This window comes from Dipteris shenzhenensis, chromosome 29, assembly GCF_047967505.1.
Source record: "Dipteris shenzhenensis isolate YYH24624 ecotype China chromosome 29, Dip_SZ_1.0, whole genome shotgun sequence".
Lineage (NCBI taxonomy): Eukaryota > Viridiplantae > Streptophyta > Polypodiopsida > Gleicheniales > Dipteridaceae > Dipteris > Dipteris shenzhenensis.
The window spans coordinates 9,713,381-9,732,338 of NC_141624.1; the positions used below are offsets into that span (position 1 = coordinate 9,713,381).

The window sequence follows — 18,958 nt, forward strand, 5'->3', positions numbered from 1 at the left end:
CTATGAACATTCTCTAGCACAACCCTCTTTGTCATTCCTAGAGAAAGATAACATTGGCACATGATATTTTCATTTATCATTGTTTGTTAAAGATGAAATCATGCTAGTGCATTATTATCTTCAAATATTTAAAGTCATGAATTCATTCATGGTGCTTCTTTGTCCTTTTAACATGCATACATTTCCATGAACTTTATAACTCACTTGTCTTTAACCCTGCCCAAATTGCACTAGTAGGTACCAACAATAATCTAGTTACTCTGATATCCTTGGTTACAAATGGCTATCCCATTGACCATTGGTATCAACCATTAACCATTGGTATCAATTGACTTTGCATGGTACTATCTTTCAATTATCTTAATTCTTGAGATTGTTAAAGGAATCAAGAAAAAACTTGAAGAAGGTGATTATGTCTATTTGGACCTATCTTGCTCCAAATACCCACATGTGTAGCCTCACAAATCATCTTTTTTTTAACACTTCTAATGCAAGGTTTCTTTAAAAAAAGTTCATGATAGTTTATTATATGATATGTTCTAAATAGCATTACATGCCACTTTGGTTTGGAATTTGGTTCCATAATTCATTGCCTCTTAACACTTGCACACTTTCTTTTTTAGCATAGTAGTTGGATGAAAGCATGGTTAGGTGGTTCGAAAAGCAGTGTCATTGACATTCCTTTGTCAAGTGCTAACAAGTAGTGGTAAAGGTAATAATGAGCTAGTAAGAAAGAATGTTATGAATTTGGAATAAAGGATTAAGTAGATTTATGGCCAAACACTTATCATAAAATTAACATTGTTGTTGGGGACCATTATTTTAAACTCTCCTTCCTACTCCCTTTGTTATTTTACCATGCAAAGTTGTTATTATCTTGCAATCATGGAGATTTATTGTCATAAACTCATCCACTTCTCTCTACTCATATACAAAATAGTGCTGAAGGCCCGAGCAAGAAGTGGATGTATGGTTAGAGGACCAAGTGCTAAGCCAATTGGTTATCGATCGGCTTTGTGCACGGGCTTGGCTTTTGTTGGTGGTTCTTGATCCGGTTCCTGATCCACTGTGTCCTCGCTATCGTTTTCCTTTGCATTGGAGGTACCCTTCACTTTCTCCCTCTCCTTGGGGGTGCCCTTCTTGCTATTTTCCCCCTCATCATTTTTCTCGGAGGTGCCCTCATCACCATTCCCCTCTAGATTGTTGTTGAGATATCGAGCTCCACTTGTGATATGCCAGGGTGACCATTGTGCATTTATGTCACCAACTTGTTAGCTGCAGATTCGGTTGGTACACCGCCCATGAATAATAGCTGGATGATAGTTATCTTTATGTACTCTAGTTAGTGGCTCACTTAGTATGCCACCTAGGTTAGCTGAGTTTAGTTTGAGACCCACATATAGGGTTCACCTATTCCTTTTGTACTTTGAGAGAGTTCTTTTAGCTTTCACAACTAAGAAGAGAAAAATTGTTTTCAGCCTCCACCTTTGTGTGTATTCCCCCATTGTGTATGTGAGAAAGCTGCAAGTGAGACTCCTTACTTCTCTCCCACTCTCTTCACATGGTATCAGAGCTTGGTTCATGGTAAGGAGCTCAAGAAAGAAAACCAAGTTCATGGTGTCTTGGTAAGAGGATCAGTGTTGCTTTCCTTTTTTGAGTTTGGGAGCAAATCTCTACAGGTAGCACAATCGGAAAGTGCAAGAGTGCACTGAGATTGGGAAGCCCTTCGTGGTGTGGCGAGAGGGTAGTATATGCTGCAGGACAGGGCAAAGCCCTAGGTGACATTATTTTTTTGATTCGAGGCCATTTCAAGGCCCATTTTGGTGGCGGAAGTTTTCTGCAGGCACTCAAAAAAGTCCCTTGTTTTTGTTGTGCGACCATTGTTCCGCAAGTTGGTGAAAAGTTGTTGCAGAAATTGCATCATATGCATGTGCGCAGAGATATTGGGAGTGACAAAATCATTCTTATTGCCTGTTGATGCAAAATTGTCACTGGAAAGTGACTGTGTGGTCAAATACCAATTTCGTCAGTTTTGCAGATTTGCCCTTGTAAGGCAGAAGTTGTGTTTTTTGCAGTGACATAATATTTTTGCAGTGTTCTATAATGGCATCTGATGCTCTTTTATAGATAGTCACTGAAAAGCTTGACAAGAACAACTTCCAAGCATGGAAGTTTAGAATGATGAATTTCCTTAAGGGAAAAGGCTATTGGGAGTTCATTACTGGAGCTGAACAAGAACTAGTTATTCCTAATGTTCCTAATCAATAGGAGTTACAGGCATTTAAAGGATGGCATGCGAGAGCCAGAAAAGTTATGTAATGGCTGTCTATCAGTATTTCAGATTCTATGATTATGCATATTCAGGATGCAAGCACGCTGAAGGAGGCATGGGATATTTTGACAAAAATGTACAGCACAAATATGCAAGCCAGGAAAATGTAGCTCAAGCAGGAGTTGCATAATGTGCAGAGAGAAAATATGAGCATCAATGAATACCACATGAAGGTGAAGAAGATTTCAAATGCACTTGCTTCCATTGGGTCACCAGTGGAAGATGATGATTTAGTTTCTGTGACCTTGAATGGTCTAGGAAAGGATTATGCACAATTCCGGACATCCATTGCCATTCGTGAAAAATTTCTTGATTTTGAGGAGTTTATTGCTCTTCTAATTTCTGAAGAGCAGAGAAATGGTGGTGCATCTTCTTCAGGAGGAACTTTAAAAGAAATTTCTTCTACTCAAATGCTAGAAGAGGTAGAGGCCAAGGTAGAGTAGGCCGATCTGGAGGCCGTGGCAGAAATCAGAATATGTAGCAAATTCAAGAAAACCAGTCCTATGGAGGAGGACGTGGTAACTTTAGAGGCAGGTGGAGCCAAAGAGGTCGTGGTGGATGGCAGAGAGGCCAAAATGCAAACATCAATGTTGAATGCACTCTTCTTGAGTCCGATGATTTCGGACAAAAATCTACAAGTCATCTTGAAGCCTTCATCCTTCAATTTATTAATGAGATAGCCTTGTGAAGATGAGTAACTCCTGCCTCCTCAAAGAACACATCATAGCGTTTAGCATCTACTATCTTCTTGGGGTCGGGCTGTTGCTTCATCCGAAATGCCTTTTAGAGGAGCTTAGAGATAATCTAGACATGAATGTCATTAATGACGAGGTTATGGCCATCCTCGTTATACAAATCTAAAACTTCTTCAGCCAACTCCTCATCGTAGATGTCTGATTTGATGCAAGAACTCCGATAAGACATCGTTTGAGAAGTCTTCGATGGGGTGTAGAGGAGAAATGCATGAGCTGCACTTCCTCTTTTGGTAAGCTTGGCAATCCTCCATCATAAGGAAGTTGACAAGGCTAGATATAGAGATAGAAGGCTATGAGGAATACTATAGACGTAATTGTTGGAGACAATGAAGATGATAACAATTGCGTGTACTGAATTTGCAAATGGTGGATCTTTTGATCAACTGTAATCATTCAAAATTCATGACTGTAGCCCCCATCAAATCAATAGTTGCATGGACCTCCCTTACTTTAGCATGATGTCTCAACATTAATACGCCCTAACGTTAATCATGCCATGTGGTGACACACGATGCACTTGGTCCACCACAATCAAATAGCTAGCTAGCATGCTGGCCTGCGAAAAATTCACCAAGGCATTGTCAACTGAGTGATTTACTTCCAAGTTTCCTATGTGTGATGAACTCGCTACTTGGTATGGATTAACTTTGCTTCCATTGAACAACTCAAGAAACACATTACCTTCCAAGCCTGTGTGTTGCATTGTTCCATTATCAAGAACTTCTACCAATCGATAGTGTCCATTCCACTCCAACTTAAAATTGGTTTGGATAGGCCGCAACTTAGTAGTATAGAGTAACATGAGCATTCCCTTCTTTAAATTCTTAGGCACACTATGTCAATTGTTATAGGCTTTCCTTCTGCACTGTATCACCATCTGTGACCATGCAACTGGTGGAGATGTATCTCATCCGCGGGTGGCCAATCATCCTTGATTGCTTCTAGCTCACCCGAATGATGCTTCATAGAGCTACTCGATGGCTCAAAACCTCAAATTCTAAGGGAACAACTGGTTCTATGCCAAAAGCCATACGAAAAGGTGTGTGGCTGGTAAGTACCTTGTAACCCATTCTATAAGCCCACAAAGCTGAGTATAAGTTGATGTCCCATTCACCTTTATTAGATTGCATTATCTTTGTGAGGATGAGCTTCAAGGTCTTGTTGGTTGACTCGACTTCACCATTATCACAACTATAATACCATTCACACAACACACACACACACACACACACACATGCACACATGTACTCATGGACTCTTACACATATACATGTTTGATTCTATTATGAATATGAAAGAATTAGATATTTACTTAAAACAATAAATACACATTTGATTCCACCATGAATACGAAAGACTTTTACTTAAAATAATAAATATACATCTACTCCAAATTTTGGCTTTACATGTCTTGGGTTTTGCATCTGTTGCTCTAGACTCCTGCATTTGGGTTCACCTATGTCAAATGTGGGTCCTAAGGTCTAGACTTAGTTATTGAAGATCCACGACCTCTTGCTCTAGATTCTCAAATTATGGTTCATTCTTTTGAGCTAAAATATTCTGGGATTAAGTATCCACATCTAAAGAACACTTTGTCTAATTAGTGAGTGATCACATACAAAGATTACTTTGTCTAATCAGTGAGTGATTTAGTTAAGGACCCAAGTCCAAATATTTTGGTTTGAAGGTTTTAGGTTCATTCATCCCAAAAAACCACTTTCATATTCCAATATAAACTTGTTCCAAATCCCAACACTGCTTATCCTCCTGGGGTAAAGTCAATTTTGTGTTCCATACTCACCTCGTTTGGGCTTGAAATAAACCATGTTATGAACCACTAGCATCACTATACAAGGATCATAGGCTCCAAGTTTGTCCAACTTCATAGTTTACTTCCTTTAAGATTATTATTGGGTCTTGAAATTCATGTCCCAATTTTGGGGCTTTTATCATATCACGTAGATGATTTACTCTAAGGAATCCTAATTTGAATACACTCTTGATGCAATAAGCAATTTATGATTAGTAGAGACTAGTTGTTATGGGGAAGGATAGTCAAATCAAGCAATTGAAACTGATAAATTGGCAACTCTAGTAGAGTAAGACAAGTATATTGAGGAGACAACCAGACTCTTTTGGAGTTTGAGACAAAATCAACTTTTGTAATGAAGAGCCTATATTCTACTGATGCACACATGCATAGGAAAATTACCTTTTAAAAGGAAGAGCATATATTTTCCTTATGCTCACATATGTGCACATGCATGTGCTTGTGCAAATGCACAAGTACGCATGTGTGTACACATGCCCACACACAAGGATGCACTTTCATGCACGTGCACATGCACATGCACATGCACATGCACATGCATACAAAGATTTCACCATGCACCCCACCCAAAGTGTATGTTCCATATCAAAGGTTGCAATGTCAAAAATTATGTTCCACATAGGGTATGGGACCCCCATCTATGAGAACACATAATGGTCTTGTTTGAAATTTCATTTGTATCCTAAAAGGTTGATTTAATGGTGGAACATAATTTTTGACATTGCAACCCCTGTTGTGGAACATACAACTTGGGTGGGCTGCATGGTGAAATATTTGTATGCATGTGCATGTGCATGAAAGTGTGTGTGCATGTGTCCATCAGTGCATGCTTGTGTGTGTGCATGTGTACACACATGCGTGCTTGTGTGTGCACGAGCACTCCATGTACACATACATAAGCATAAGAAAAATATGCGCTCTTCCTTTCAAAAGGTAATTTTCCTATGCATGTGTGCATAAGTAGAATATATGGTCTTCATTATACAAAAGGTGAATTTATCTCAAACTCCAAAAGAGTCTGGTTGTCTCCTCAATATACATGTCTTACTCTACTAGAGTTGCCAATTTATCATTTTCAATTGCTTGATTTAGATTATCCTTCCCCATAACAACTATTCTACACTAATCATAAAATGCTTTTTGCATCAAGAGTGTCTATTTAAATTACGAGTACTCAGAGTAAATAATCTAAATGATATGATAAAAGCCCCAAAATTGGGACATGAATTTCAAGACTCAATACCAATGAATCCAATCTCTAATAATCTTAAAGGAAGTAAACTATGAATTTGGACAAACTTAGAGCCTATGATCCTTGTACATTGATGCTAGTGATTTATAACATGGTTTATTTCAAGCCTAAAAGAGGGGAGTATGGAACACAAAATTCAGTACTTGTACCCCAGGAGGATAGGTGGTGTTGGAATTTGGAACAAGTTTACATTGGAATATGAAAGTGGTTTTTGGACTTGGGTCCTTAAATAAATCACTCATTGATTAGACAAAGTAATCTTTGGATGTGATCACTCACTAATTAGACAAAGTGATCTTTTGATGTGGATACCGAATCCCATAATATTTTAGCTCAAAATAATGAACCATAATTTGAGAATCTAGAGCAAGAGGTCGTGGATCTTCAATAACTAAGTCTAGGCCTTAGGAACCATATTTGACATAGGTGAACCCAAATGCAGGAGTCCAACACAATAGATGCAAAACCCAAGACATGTAAAGCAGAAATTTGGAGTAGATGTAAATTTTTTATTCAAAGTAAAAGTCTTTCGTATTCATAGTGGAATCAAATGTGTACTTATTTTTTAAAGTAAAAGTCTAAGTCTTTCATATTCATAGTGGAATCAAACGTGCATATGTGTAAGAGTGTATGAGTACATATGTGCATGTGTGTGTGTGTGTGTGTGCATGCATGCACGTGCATGTGAATGCATGCATGGATGCACGCATGCATTGCTAATGACAAAAATAAGCCAATAAACATATAAGTAATAAGTGCGAGTGGTGTGAGAGTGCAAGAAATAAGAGAACTATGTACCCAAGGTCCAATGGTTGAGCTGGTGGGGGTTATCCATGTTCCACCCTTCAAAGTAGTTGGCCCGTGTGTGTGTGTGTGTGTGTGTGCGATGTTTGCATACTACATCCCCTACTAGCTCGGCATTCATCGTAGCTTCTTGGTCATCCAACTTTTGCCAACCTCCTTCTACCTTGCCCAGGTGCTCTTCTCTCTTGGTTGCATATCTTTATTGCCTAATTGAGCATGTTTCCAACATTGTTTAGTTCTTGAGTAATGTAAAGGCATCCTGAGAACAATCCTCAATCCATACACCAGTCGTCAAACAATGCATAGTCTAAGTAAGTTGAATTATCAAGTGATTGCATTTGACCGAGCCTAGAGTTTAGGAAATGCTTTCTTTGTCTTCTTTGTTAGTGAGGTGCTTGCAAATTTTGGACTAGGAAGCAAATGTTGATGCCAATGCTTGAATGTTGGTCCATTTTGTAGCATCTTGATTGATTGATCACCAAACAACCCTTTGTAAGTGCCTTTGATCCAACTTTTACCAAGAATTACTACTACTATTACGGTACCTGCAAGAGTTACAAAAACATTGCAAGGAACAATGTGATTGTCCATGGAAACATTTATAAGCATTAAAGAACAAACAACTCTAATTTTGAGGTACCTCCTATGGATTGGATTTCTGAATCACATACTTCAAGGATCACCTAGCCGAGATGTTTCGATGTTTTCCAAAACATGAGGTTGTTGCATGTTACAGAAATTATATTTCTAATATATATCTTGCTTTGGACATTATTATTTTAGTCAAGTGTGACTATGGCAAAGTACTCCATAGGAGCGCACCGGACGCAGTGGGGGTCCTAGTGGATACTTTGTGTGGTTAGTTGGGGACGCTTGACTAGCTTGTGTTTTGCCATGCTAGATGGTCGGTATTGAGGGTGATTCCGTGTTAATACTGATGTCGCTAGTGTTATTAGTGTTGTGCTTAATTATTGTGCTTTGAGCGCAATTATGTTGGGATCGGTTGATTCGGTGATTTGTTCAATCGATTGTTAATAACTAATGTAATTGGTGGCTTGAGTACAAGTGATGGAACTCATAGCGAGGATTGGAGTTAGTGCGAGGGTACCGATCGAGGTGTTGCACATCGCATTTTAGATGGCCATGGGCCAATTTTGTATTTGCTTTATTATTACAAGTTTGAGAAATATATTTTGTAATGGACATAATTCATTTTTGGGCCCTAAGATGGCTATGTAAAGCAAATCTCTCATTTTGGAAGAGAGGGATAATTTTGGCTCCTTAGTGCTTTTATGAAATATCATAAATACTCTAGATGAGGAAGCGTGAGCCACTCATCTAGGGGGGGAGATTGTACCCAGTCTGCTATCATTTTCGTGGAGTGATTGTGCTATTCTTCTCCAATTGATTAAGTGGTGAATTTGTGTTGAAGATAATTACCTTTTTGTTTCAGTGGTATCAGAGCTTTGGTGACACTCTGGTGAAGGAAGAAAGAAAAGAAAGTCTGAAGCTCCCTCGTGTGGAAATTGAAAGAGAGAGAAGTTTTGTGGAGATTTCTAGAGAACGAGTTCACTTCTATGTAGAATTAGAGTTCGTGGAGAAAGAAACTCCCAAAAAAAAAAAGATTGGCCGTGCGTGTGTTTTGAAGGCCAACAAAGCCTCGTCTGTTGTGCCTTGTATCAAAATTTTCAAGAAACTCGAAAGCTCTACTAAAGGCTAAAGACTTTAACTCTTCTTTCCCCACGTGCCGCGTCATGGGACGCCGACTTGCATGCCTTGTTCCTTGAACTCTGCATGCTCGTGATAGTCGCCTGCAGTCTACAACAACTAAGGAGCCTAGAGCCCTCTACTCTAGAATGTGCAATTGAGCGGCTCTATATCGATTCCCACTGCTTAGCCTACTCCGCAACGTTCAGACTAAACCTCTGAGCCATTGAGCGCCCACGAACTACTGTTATTTGACCAACCAAAGTGCATTGAAGTGCAGTCACCTCTAGATTCAGGAGTTTCTCTCTCTGTGTGCTCGTCTCTATAGACCCACAGTCATTGTAGACCAATATTCCAGCCTTTATATGCGCGTAGTGCAACCCTGAGCCATGCACCCAAGCAGCCCCACTACCCCAACATCAAGGCAGAGTCTCTGGCCCTCTACCATCGCGGACAGCAAACAGCAGTAGCGCAGTCCCATCAGAACTTGAGTATGGCGCCTTAGACCACTCGGCCATCAGCACTTGGTCTTGGTGCTTACTCCTTAAATCCGCGCGCATGCTGTAATGAAGCATTGAGATCTCTCTGCGAGACTCTGGCCTAACACTCTGGTCCTCTGTCTTCGCGCGCAGTGCCACTGTGCATTCAGGCAACACATCAAAGGAGCCATCGATTCCACGAATCCTCATGGTCTAAAGGTACTAAGGTCCATATTTTACTCCTTTAAAAAGAGAGAGAGAGAGAGAGAGAGATTTTTTTATTTTTTAAAAGAGAACTCTAAAGTTCAAAAAAATAAGTTTTCTTTTTGGCGATCTACAACACAAAATGCGAGGCCACTCCACCGACCAACAAAGGCGTTTTTAAAAAAAAGGAAGCAAAGCAAAATCTGAAGAAGCTCGAATTAAAAAGGCGATTGGAACCGCGAAATCACCGAGCAATTAATTGGAGATTGGTTGAGCGCAAAAATGACTACAAGCGACATCATCAGTCACATATCTCCCACTCTAGTCTTTCTACTTCCGATCAAAGAGCGAGATAAGTGATTTCTTTTGCTTTATATTTCATACACTTAGTATCTTATACCATCCATTTCTTACCATACACTCGAGTCACACTTTTTTATCCGTTTAATTTTTCATACACTTAGTATCCTTATTTTTCTCCGCTCCACTCTACTAGTATTTATCGCATTATCATGGCACATCAACCACAACCACCCGCGCTTCAAGAGCAATTAGATGCACTTTAGGCACAGTTGGCCGATGAGCGTGAGCATAGGGAGGGATTGGAAAAGAAAGTCAATGGTAAGAAAAGGAAGAGGCATTCATCTGACGATGATCCTATTATCACGACAGTCAAAGCCGCACTGAGAGCACATAATTCAAGGAAGGAGAGTAAGATAAGTAGAAAAGCTTTCTCATTTCAAAATTTTGATGGAAAGAAAGAAGCACGCACTGTCTTGTCCTTGATTACTCAACTAGATTATTATTTTTCAGGGGAGAAATTCTCTGAAAAAGATCAGATTAAATGTGCTGCAAATCATAGCCTCAGCAACTACATTTTCTTTTCCAGGTTGATATTGAATCATGGGTTGAAAACTCTGTATAAATGATGCCCATTTGATGTCCCTATTGGATATAAGTGGCTGAGTCAATAAATGCTTGATACTTTGCTGATTGGTTTATATAAGAAACTCAGCTCCCATCAACTAGTGTTTCCACATTCATAAGGCATGCACAACAGCGGTTAATTCTTTATCATATGTGCTATAATTGCATTCCACTGGTTTTAATTTTCGGCTCTCATATGCTATTGGATGTCCATCTTGCATAAGTACGACTCCAATTCCATATCCACAGAGCAATGCATGCAAATGCCATCCACTAGTGTTACTCTAGTGACTCCCAGCTTGTTGCGATTGTGAATCCATAAGTAGAAGAAGAGGAAGGGGAGTGGAGAAGGGAGGGGGGGAGAAGAAGGGACGAGGAGAAGAATGAAAGGCACTATGGAGGAACAAGAGACAACTCCATAGAGGAGAAAGAGAGCTTGTATTCCAATGTATGCAATCAACAAAGGAAAGACCAAAGTCAACCATTTGGCGCCACCTTTTAAAGGAAGGGCGAACCCTATTCTCTATATACCACTCTCTTCCCTCATTCTTTATAATCAAATTGGGCCCATTTGGCTCCAAGGCATAATCCTAGCTCCATGGACTCGCCACTATCCACATCAAGTGGCATTAGCAACCGGTGGTGGCACATTGTTATACCAAATTGGTTGACACTTTCATAAAATTGTGAGTGAGCAAAGCCCGTGAGCATATGAGGGGGAGAGGCACTTTTTGGGCCTTTCAAGGCTTGGGGAGGTTCTCATGACAAATAAGATTACAAGGTTGATTGTGATGATAGAATCATTGGCATTGAGACACTTATGAATGTGACAGCATGCCTCATGATCTGCATCCTACCATTACAAAAGGCTTAAAATTAGACAGTAGAGATTGAAACTCCACTGACCCAAGTAGTGTTTGCAAAAAACATTTTTCTCAACAAATCACAAAACTTGGGGTTTCGAATTTTCGAAGGTTTGTGTTGAGAATTTACATAGTTTAAAGCTAAAATATGAGAAAATTTAATGGATTTTGCAAAATCGAGAAAATGTTTTCTACCAGCGGTGAAAATGAAAGTGAGACAGGTAAGTTGCATATGCTTGGAGGTTTTCCGTGAAGACGGACTTGGGAGGGGGAAAAGTTGCAAGGTGAGGATAAATGTGAACATATACGTGGGAGGGGGAAAAGTTGCGAGGCGAGGGTGAATGTGAACATACATAGGAGAGGGGCGGATGCTGCCAGGTGAACAAAGTGAACACACAACAGAGTGAACACAGACACACACAAATATTTTTTTGTGGGTAATTCCACACACACACCCACACACAGGAGAGAGGGGGCAACCTTTGATAAAATGGGAACCAAGGTAAGGTGACAATTTGTGAACTATGGCAGTAAACAAACAAAGAAATAGGAAATGCAATGCAATGTACATACTACAGTTATAAAATGGCAAGGCTTCTCATCTCCCATCTCGTTTTTCCTTTGAAACCCATGCTTTGCAACAGAATTCTTCACCGCGTTGCACGTTCCTGATTTCAACGGCCTTCGGAACAGACATTTTTGCCGACATGCATCTGCGAGCCTCCTCATTCGTCATCTCCACCGTCTCTGTGATTGGAACGGCATCTCTTGGGAGAATCCTCTGCAAACAACGCGTTGCATTCGCGATTTCCAACGCATCTTCCATCTGAAGACCACTTCTTGGAAGAGATTTGGCCAAAGCCATGCCCGCCGGGACTGCATTCTCACAGACGGACCCTTGTTTTCCTGCTTCCCTGCGATTCGAATCGTCTTTCTAGTCAGCTGGTGCTACGATGAGCGAAGAGATTGACAAGCATGTGCTTCGCAAGTATCATGTCTGTCAAAAGCTCGGAAAGGGGGTAATTTCTGCACACAAATGACATTGTCAGTCGAGACGTTGCTTACCTTCATATCCAACCTTGAAAATTTGAAGTTTTGTCGAATTTTCGTTGAAGCTTGAATCCAGGAAACTGGCCTATACAAACCGTGTGTGACGACCGCTTATCTACTTATCTCGTATCACTCTAGCAACTTGTTCTTGTAATCGGATCAAGTATTGTAAATCAAGGTTTCCTGGCTCTACCACGTAAAGAAGTCTGCCCTTTGTGCGCAAGTGTTTTAATCTGCATGGAAAATGTTACCTGCTAGTCTCATCAAATTTGCAGTTTTTCAGCGCAAAATTGTAGTGTGAAAGTCATCTGCGCCATGTAGTACATGCGAAGTTGAGTGCAACAGGTCGACGACGTTCACTACGTATATCTTTCTCACTTCTGTAGAGGTCTCGATATCGAGTCGGTTGAATTCGACACACTAGAATACAAAGTAGTGCGACGCCTTTCCAAATCTTCTACGGCACGAACATTGATCACAAAATAAACATGCAGGCTTACGGCATTGTATGGAAGGCTATCGAAAGGAGGTCAAATGATATAGTAGCTCTGAAGAAGATTTTCGATGCATTTCAGAATTCCACTGATGCTCAGGCAAGTTCTTAGTTTGCTAGCAAAAGCATCCCGTTGAGATTGCCCTTCCCTCATATTGAAGGTTCAACGAACTAGAAATAGTCAAAGTTGAGCAGCTGTTTCATTTATCTAACTTCATGTCTTGGTTTGGCGTAGAGAACTTTTCGAGAGGTGATGTTCTTGCAGGAGCTCAACGATCATGAAAACATAATAAAGTACGTTATGTCTCAAATCCTTTCAAGACGGCAACTCATGGCGACATATCTTTTTGTTGTTATCAAGAGTACTAAAATGCGCTTTGCTTGGTACCTTGAAACATGAAATAACGAAGAACCGGAACTAGCGTAGGGGTCATTGCAGTAAACTGTCTGGGGCATGCAGCTTATAGCTAGCTAGCGCTTGCAAGACAGCTTATCTGACAACTGCCTGTATATACACGTAGTTCTTCCTAAGTTTCCTTCCATCATCATTGCCGTAAAATGCCTAGGACATACATCTTGTAGCTAGTGCTCAAGACACGGTGTATCTGACGCCTGCCTGTATATAAACATAGTTCTTCCTAAGTTGCCGCCAACATCGGGAACTGAGCATCTGCTCATTGACGTGCCGAACATTATCTCTGGATAGGGGTCATTCACAGTTATTGCATCAAACTGCTCATCTAGCTATCACAACCTTAGGGTGTTGAATGGCCATGCATATCTACGTGAATTGGCAGTATCCCATACCCAGGCTTGGGCCTAGTTAACCAGCGACATGGGTGCCCATTTCAATGCGGGTTTCATGGATGCTTCCACCAAACTCCTTTAGCTAGACCAAGTGGTCACCTTCAGCACACCTTCCCATTGTGGGAAAATGGAAAGGGAAAAGGAGAGTGGCACGGGAAGGGGTGTCGGGGAGAAATTAAAAAAATCCTTCTCCAGTTCTGTCCATGTTATGTTTTCGAAGCATTCAGGTCCTCTGGAGGAAAATGTATCCACTTTCTACAACAATGGTGGGTCTATCTTTTTTGACATCATTCTCCTCTCTGGACCTTAAAGCACATATGTGTTCCCTCTTTTGTTTTCCCCTCCTAGCATGGTGTTAACTAGAATGCTTGTCTAAATTCTAGCTGTGACTCTGTTCTGGACATACATGCATGTGTGTGCTGATCATTCCTATACTGTGTAAGATTATGAGACTAATGTGTCTTTTGTTTTGCAGGTTGCTAAATGTTTTAAAAGCGGAAAATGACCGTGACCTCTACCTCGTATTTGAATACATGGGTCAGTCTGTGCTGGCTTTCCATAACAGAAATTCCATACAGCTATCATTGTAGTTAAGATAGGAAAGGTAATCAGCAGATGCTTTGCTAGAAGTTCATCCACATCAATCAGTCTGCACGTGGTTATGTGGTGCCAACTTAATTCTAGCAGTTTATTTTATCAAAGGTTCTGAGACTAGTCTATTTACATAAAATTGTAGAGACCGATTTGCATGCTGTTATCAGGGCCAACATTCTTGAGGAAGTTCACAAGCAGGTGAAATCTCATGGCAAATGATGTGTTTCTTTGTGCATTTCCCATACTTCAGAAAAAATATTGATCTTTCTTTTGAGGGCAGGGGCATGGTACTGGGGTTCTATCATATTGTGAAGGACTGCAAATGTTTAGTAAAAGTCTGTCCTGGGTGGATAATGTTGCATGCTTTTCTTTGAATTATAGTACTGCCCCATCACACCTCCTGCAAGTAAAAGGGAGGAATGGTGAGTGATGAGTGCATGGATTTTTTAATAGGAAAGAATTGTCTGTACATCCTACAGAAAGTGTCCAGTACAAAATAGAGACTGTTCAGTGTATCCTGTTGACTTTTACTCAGTACATACTGGTGACCTTTCTTCGGTCTTTTGTGAGTGTCAAGTACAGACTGGCTACTTTTCTTTGGTCTTTTGTGAGTGTCAAGTACAGACTGGCTACTTTTCCTCAGTCTATAATGGTGACTTTTTCTCTGTCCTGTTTATGCTGGTCAATCTTCCTCTAGAGTACATTAGTTCTCAGAATCCGATTTCAATCTCCCAACTTGTTATTCAGTGGCATGTTTCTTGAGAATAGAATTTGAAGGAATTTTCATGAAAAGACAATGTTTTTAAAGAAAGATGACTCAATTTTATTTCTTTGGCAGTTCATCATGTACCAGCTATTTAAATCTCTGAAGTACTTGCACTCTGCTGAGTTATTACACCGAGACATAAAGGTAAATTGACCTCTTGATGAATGGGGCATGTCTTTAGAACTTTATTTGATAAAGAATTTGCATTAAAGTTTCAAGCTGTAAAATTAGAAACAGTACTATGACTTGTTACATCACCCTTTTCTTCTTAACAGGATTGATTCATATATAAATCCTCATTTTTGAACATTTCAGCCAAGCAATCTGTTGCTGGATTCTGACTGCCAAGTTAAGCTTGCAGACTTTGGCTTGGCGCGCTCTGTAAGCCCTTCACTTGATTTATGAAGCCTCTTACTTGTTCGTCTGATATTATGCTGGAGGTCGTTAGGTTGTTCAATGTAGCAGTCATTACAAATTGTGTAATCAAAACATTTTCTTGAAGATTATAATTTCTCACCTTGAGTGAATAAATTAGTGGATTGGCATGGCAATGAGTGTAGATAGCTCAGTTGAAAGATGACACAGGCCAAAGCCCAATTTTGACTGATTATGTGGCAACTCGTTGGTAAGTGCTTAGTTAACAATTTTCAGCAATAATTCTTCCATTGACATGCTAAGAATGTAATTTCAGGAATCTCATTTTGTGAAATTATATGACCTTGGATTAGATGTTATAAAAGACATAGTAGTTCGAAAGTTTCCTTCAAATGTTGCTGAAAATCTTGAAGCCTATGGACCCACTTCAAACCTCTCACCGCTATTCCGCCAAATTGTGTTAAAAGATGACAAGAATACACAGGCTGAAACATTCATTCGCATTTCATAATTCAAGGATACGTGCAATTCATGAATTCCCACCATTGAAGAATGAAAAGATACAACGTGAAAAGGTAGTTTGAGGAGTTGGGAACCATGAAGGTCCACACCCCTTCACATCTCATATGTGAATAGACTTTAAGATTGACCACTCTCAACCTTAGAGTGAGTGCACATTTGCACAGTATTTTGGGGCATATTTAGGTCCATTTTTGGCCGGTTAGCACCTGGCCCTCTTGATGGATAGGAATTTGGACTAAATTCTTGGACCTGAACCCACCATATTATTTTATTCAATCTAATGGAAATTAGTAGACCCTCTTCATGATGCAACATCTCATCAATCCGAGACCATGCGGTTAATAGGTTGAAGAGCTTGGTGCAGTACCAAGGTCCAAACTACTCCCATACATAGCTGTCTATAAAACCACAAGAAAGAAATTATTATGCACTAAAGAAAAACTAATTTATAGTGCATGTCATAACCATGTGAGTGGAAATACATTGCTACCATGTTATGGCTACATGTCAAGGATGGGAACCTATAAGATAAAAATGCATCCATGCTATGCAGAACCATGCATGAATAATCAAATTTGTACTCCATGTGCACGGATAGAAATATGTGCATGAAGATATGTTCTTGTAGACAGTTGCAACTGAACCATATGTCGATGAAGCAATATGAAATAAATTCTTAAAATAGGGCAATAAAAGCATCAAGAACTTTTGAATAGCTGAATCTTGTACATTCTTCTTTGGTTCCAACACTTCACTTTTCTGAAAATTTTGATCCTCCTCCGAGATCCCATCATATGTCATATCATCAAGATACTCATCATGAACATGAAATAAAGCATCAAAATATATGCTGAGCATTGATAAAACATAAAGGATATATCAACAACAGCAACCGCTTGATGTCCTTTAGATTTGACCTTGATCACTTCATGCTTAGTTGCCTAAATATCCAAGTTGACTTCTTGCATTTGTTTAAGGCTGGATTCTTGACTTCTCAAATTGATGAAAGGCATGTCAAATCCAAAGTTCTGATTATAGGCTGAAGCAAGCAAGACTGCTTGAACATATGAAAAGTTGGAGATCATTTGAACATGTATTGACCATGAACATCTAACACACCACAAATTCAATTTGCTGATTAAGATTACTGGTTCAACAGCATATAATCCACAAACATGATTAAGAATTCATCCATGACCAAAGCATCACTTTCCAATGCATAACTATTAGTTTTGGCATGCTGAAAATTGTTTTTCTGGCCCAAAAGACGCCTTCGGATCAGTAGGTTAGACATATCCAAATCAAAAACTGTTTTGGGTGGATAATAGCCACATATAGGAATTCCTTTTTGCCATATCACATCATCATCCATATCAGTCCATTTGACCCGCTTTTGAAGCTCCTCAAAATTGGCAACCGGCAGATTGCAGTGTTACTCCCAACCAGGCTTGCATTTTGGCATAGATTGAAACACACCCAAATTATATTCAAAATAAGATCCAAGTTATGAGATTGCTGTCTATACATTTGTCTTGGAATATTCAAGCCCACTTGAAGAAACTCCATCAAGAAACATCTAAATCAGCCTCCTGATATAGGTACCGGCTGCAAATTGCTTGCTTATGGCATATGGCTCAATGATAATGAGGGCTAAACTTGATTAGATACATCATCTTCATCCTCAAGAGAAAGTAGATATTGCTTCACCATGTCATGTTCATCAGATATATGCTTATTATGCAAGCATAATGCTCCAAAATAACCTCCTCCTCCACATTATTTATCAATATTGGATACTTGACATCCACATAGCCTGCCTTGATTCCTTGATTATCTTTTTGCTGATTTGCAGCTCCCATAAACAAAGTAAATGCAATATGGAGCATTTCCAAGAAACGTACTAACCTCTTTTGTATGAGATGTTGATCTCTAATCTTGGCTGCAACTCAATGGGACTGATTTGCATGTGGTACAAGGATAGTAAGGGCGCCTCTTGACTCTCTTGGCTCTCGAGCTGCTCCTTCAAGCTTCCTCCTATATCCATCATCACAATTTTGTCTCCATTTGGTTGTCTTTGGAACTTAGCATCTTCTTGCCTTACAAATCTATCCACATCTACATCATTTTTTGGATCCTTGCTTAAGATATTACAAAAACAGTTAGGAACATAAGCATTATGCCTAATCAGATTTTTCACTAGAGAAAGACTTGAAGTCCACAAATGACATGCTAAACGTCCTCACTTGGGTCGTAAAGAGAATGTGGAGAAGGATAAGGGCCAAGATCTATCCTTGCTATCAGAACAAAAATTGAGAAGCATGTTATTGCTCTAACCTCATTGCAGCTCTATCACAAAAAACAGCAAGAAAATTTCTTTCATAAATCCATATGGTTGCAAAATACAATACATGGAAACCCATTATTCAAAATGATGACTAGACAAACTCGTTGTGGCTGCTTTTCTGATATAACAAGTACTCAGATTATTGATGGGATTTGGGAAAGAGTCTAGGTGTGCATCCTTGTGTATTGATGAGATTTTCAAAAGAGATTAGGTTTAACATCCTAGTATTTCCTATGTGGATGAGTTAAGATATTCAAGGGATGCATTCTCAAATTCTTTGCAAGCTCCTTTATGATCAAATCGTTAAATTTAAATGCAGATAAATCAATATTATATTTGATTCTATGCATAAGAAGAATGTAATCTTTTGGTGCGGTTTTGAATTGCAAGTTTTGTAAAAAGGAAATCTCCAATGAGTAAATTGAATATTTGGTGGCTTGATCCAAATTCAGGTACAGGGCCCCTGAAATTCTTCTTGGCTCAACAAAGTATGGTAATCTGCACCTCATTGCAACTTGATATATCTGATATGACTTTACATACAAACATACATGCATGTGTCTGTAGTTTTGTGTGTGTGTGTGTAGCGAGTAATGGTTGTTTTTTATCTGTTCGTCACTTGGGTTTGCTAGTGGGCAATCTGGACTCTATGAAAGGATAGAAATCATAGAGTCTTTTTTCATCCTACTTTCTCTTTTTTTAGGTGATCCTTGCAACATCCCTCTTGATTGTCTACAAAATCATTGCATAGACTCTGATGTATACTTGTCATATAGTGAGATCTTCCGCTGATGTACTTTGGCACATCCCTTTTTGGGATAGCTACTCAATAATATAACGTCTAAAAAATTTT

The 18,958-nt window shown here is 39.5% G+C and overlaps 1 protein-coding gene across 2 annotated transcripts in view; it reads left to right on the forward strand.

Annotated features, from left to right (window-relative positions):
• The first annotated feature begins 11,788 nt into the window (after positions 1-11,788).
• LOC147882411 (uncharacterized) overlaps positions 11,789-18,958 on the forward strand; it is a 36,132-nt gene continuing 28,962 nt past the window's right edge. The window contains exons 1-9 of one of the 2 annotated variants that reach the window (XM_087400854.1): positions 11,789-12,173; positions 12,699-12,797; positions 12,933-12,991; positions 13,980-14,041; positions 14,241-14,296; positions 14,937-15,008; positions 15,180-15,245; positions 15,425-15,489; positions 18,558-18,598. In XM_087400854.1, the coding sequence (XP_087256980.1) occupies positions 12,108-12,173; positions 12,699-12,797; positions 12,933-12,991; positions 13,980-14,041; positions 14,241-14,296; positions 14,937-15,008; positions 15,180-15,245; positions 15,425-15,489; positions 18,558-18,598 (586 nt within the window). In that variant the 5' untranslated portion in view covers positions 11,789-12,107. The remainder of the gene's footprint in view (positions 12,174-12,698; positions 12,798-12,932; positions 12,992-13,979; positions 14,042-14,240; positions 14,297-14,936; positions 15,009-15,179; positions 15,246-15,424; positions 15,490-18,557; positions 18,599-18,958) is intronic. The other variant, XM_087400853.1, reaches the window with a different exon arrangement.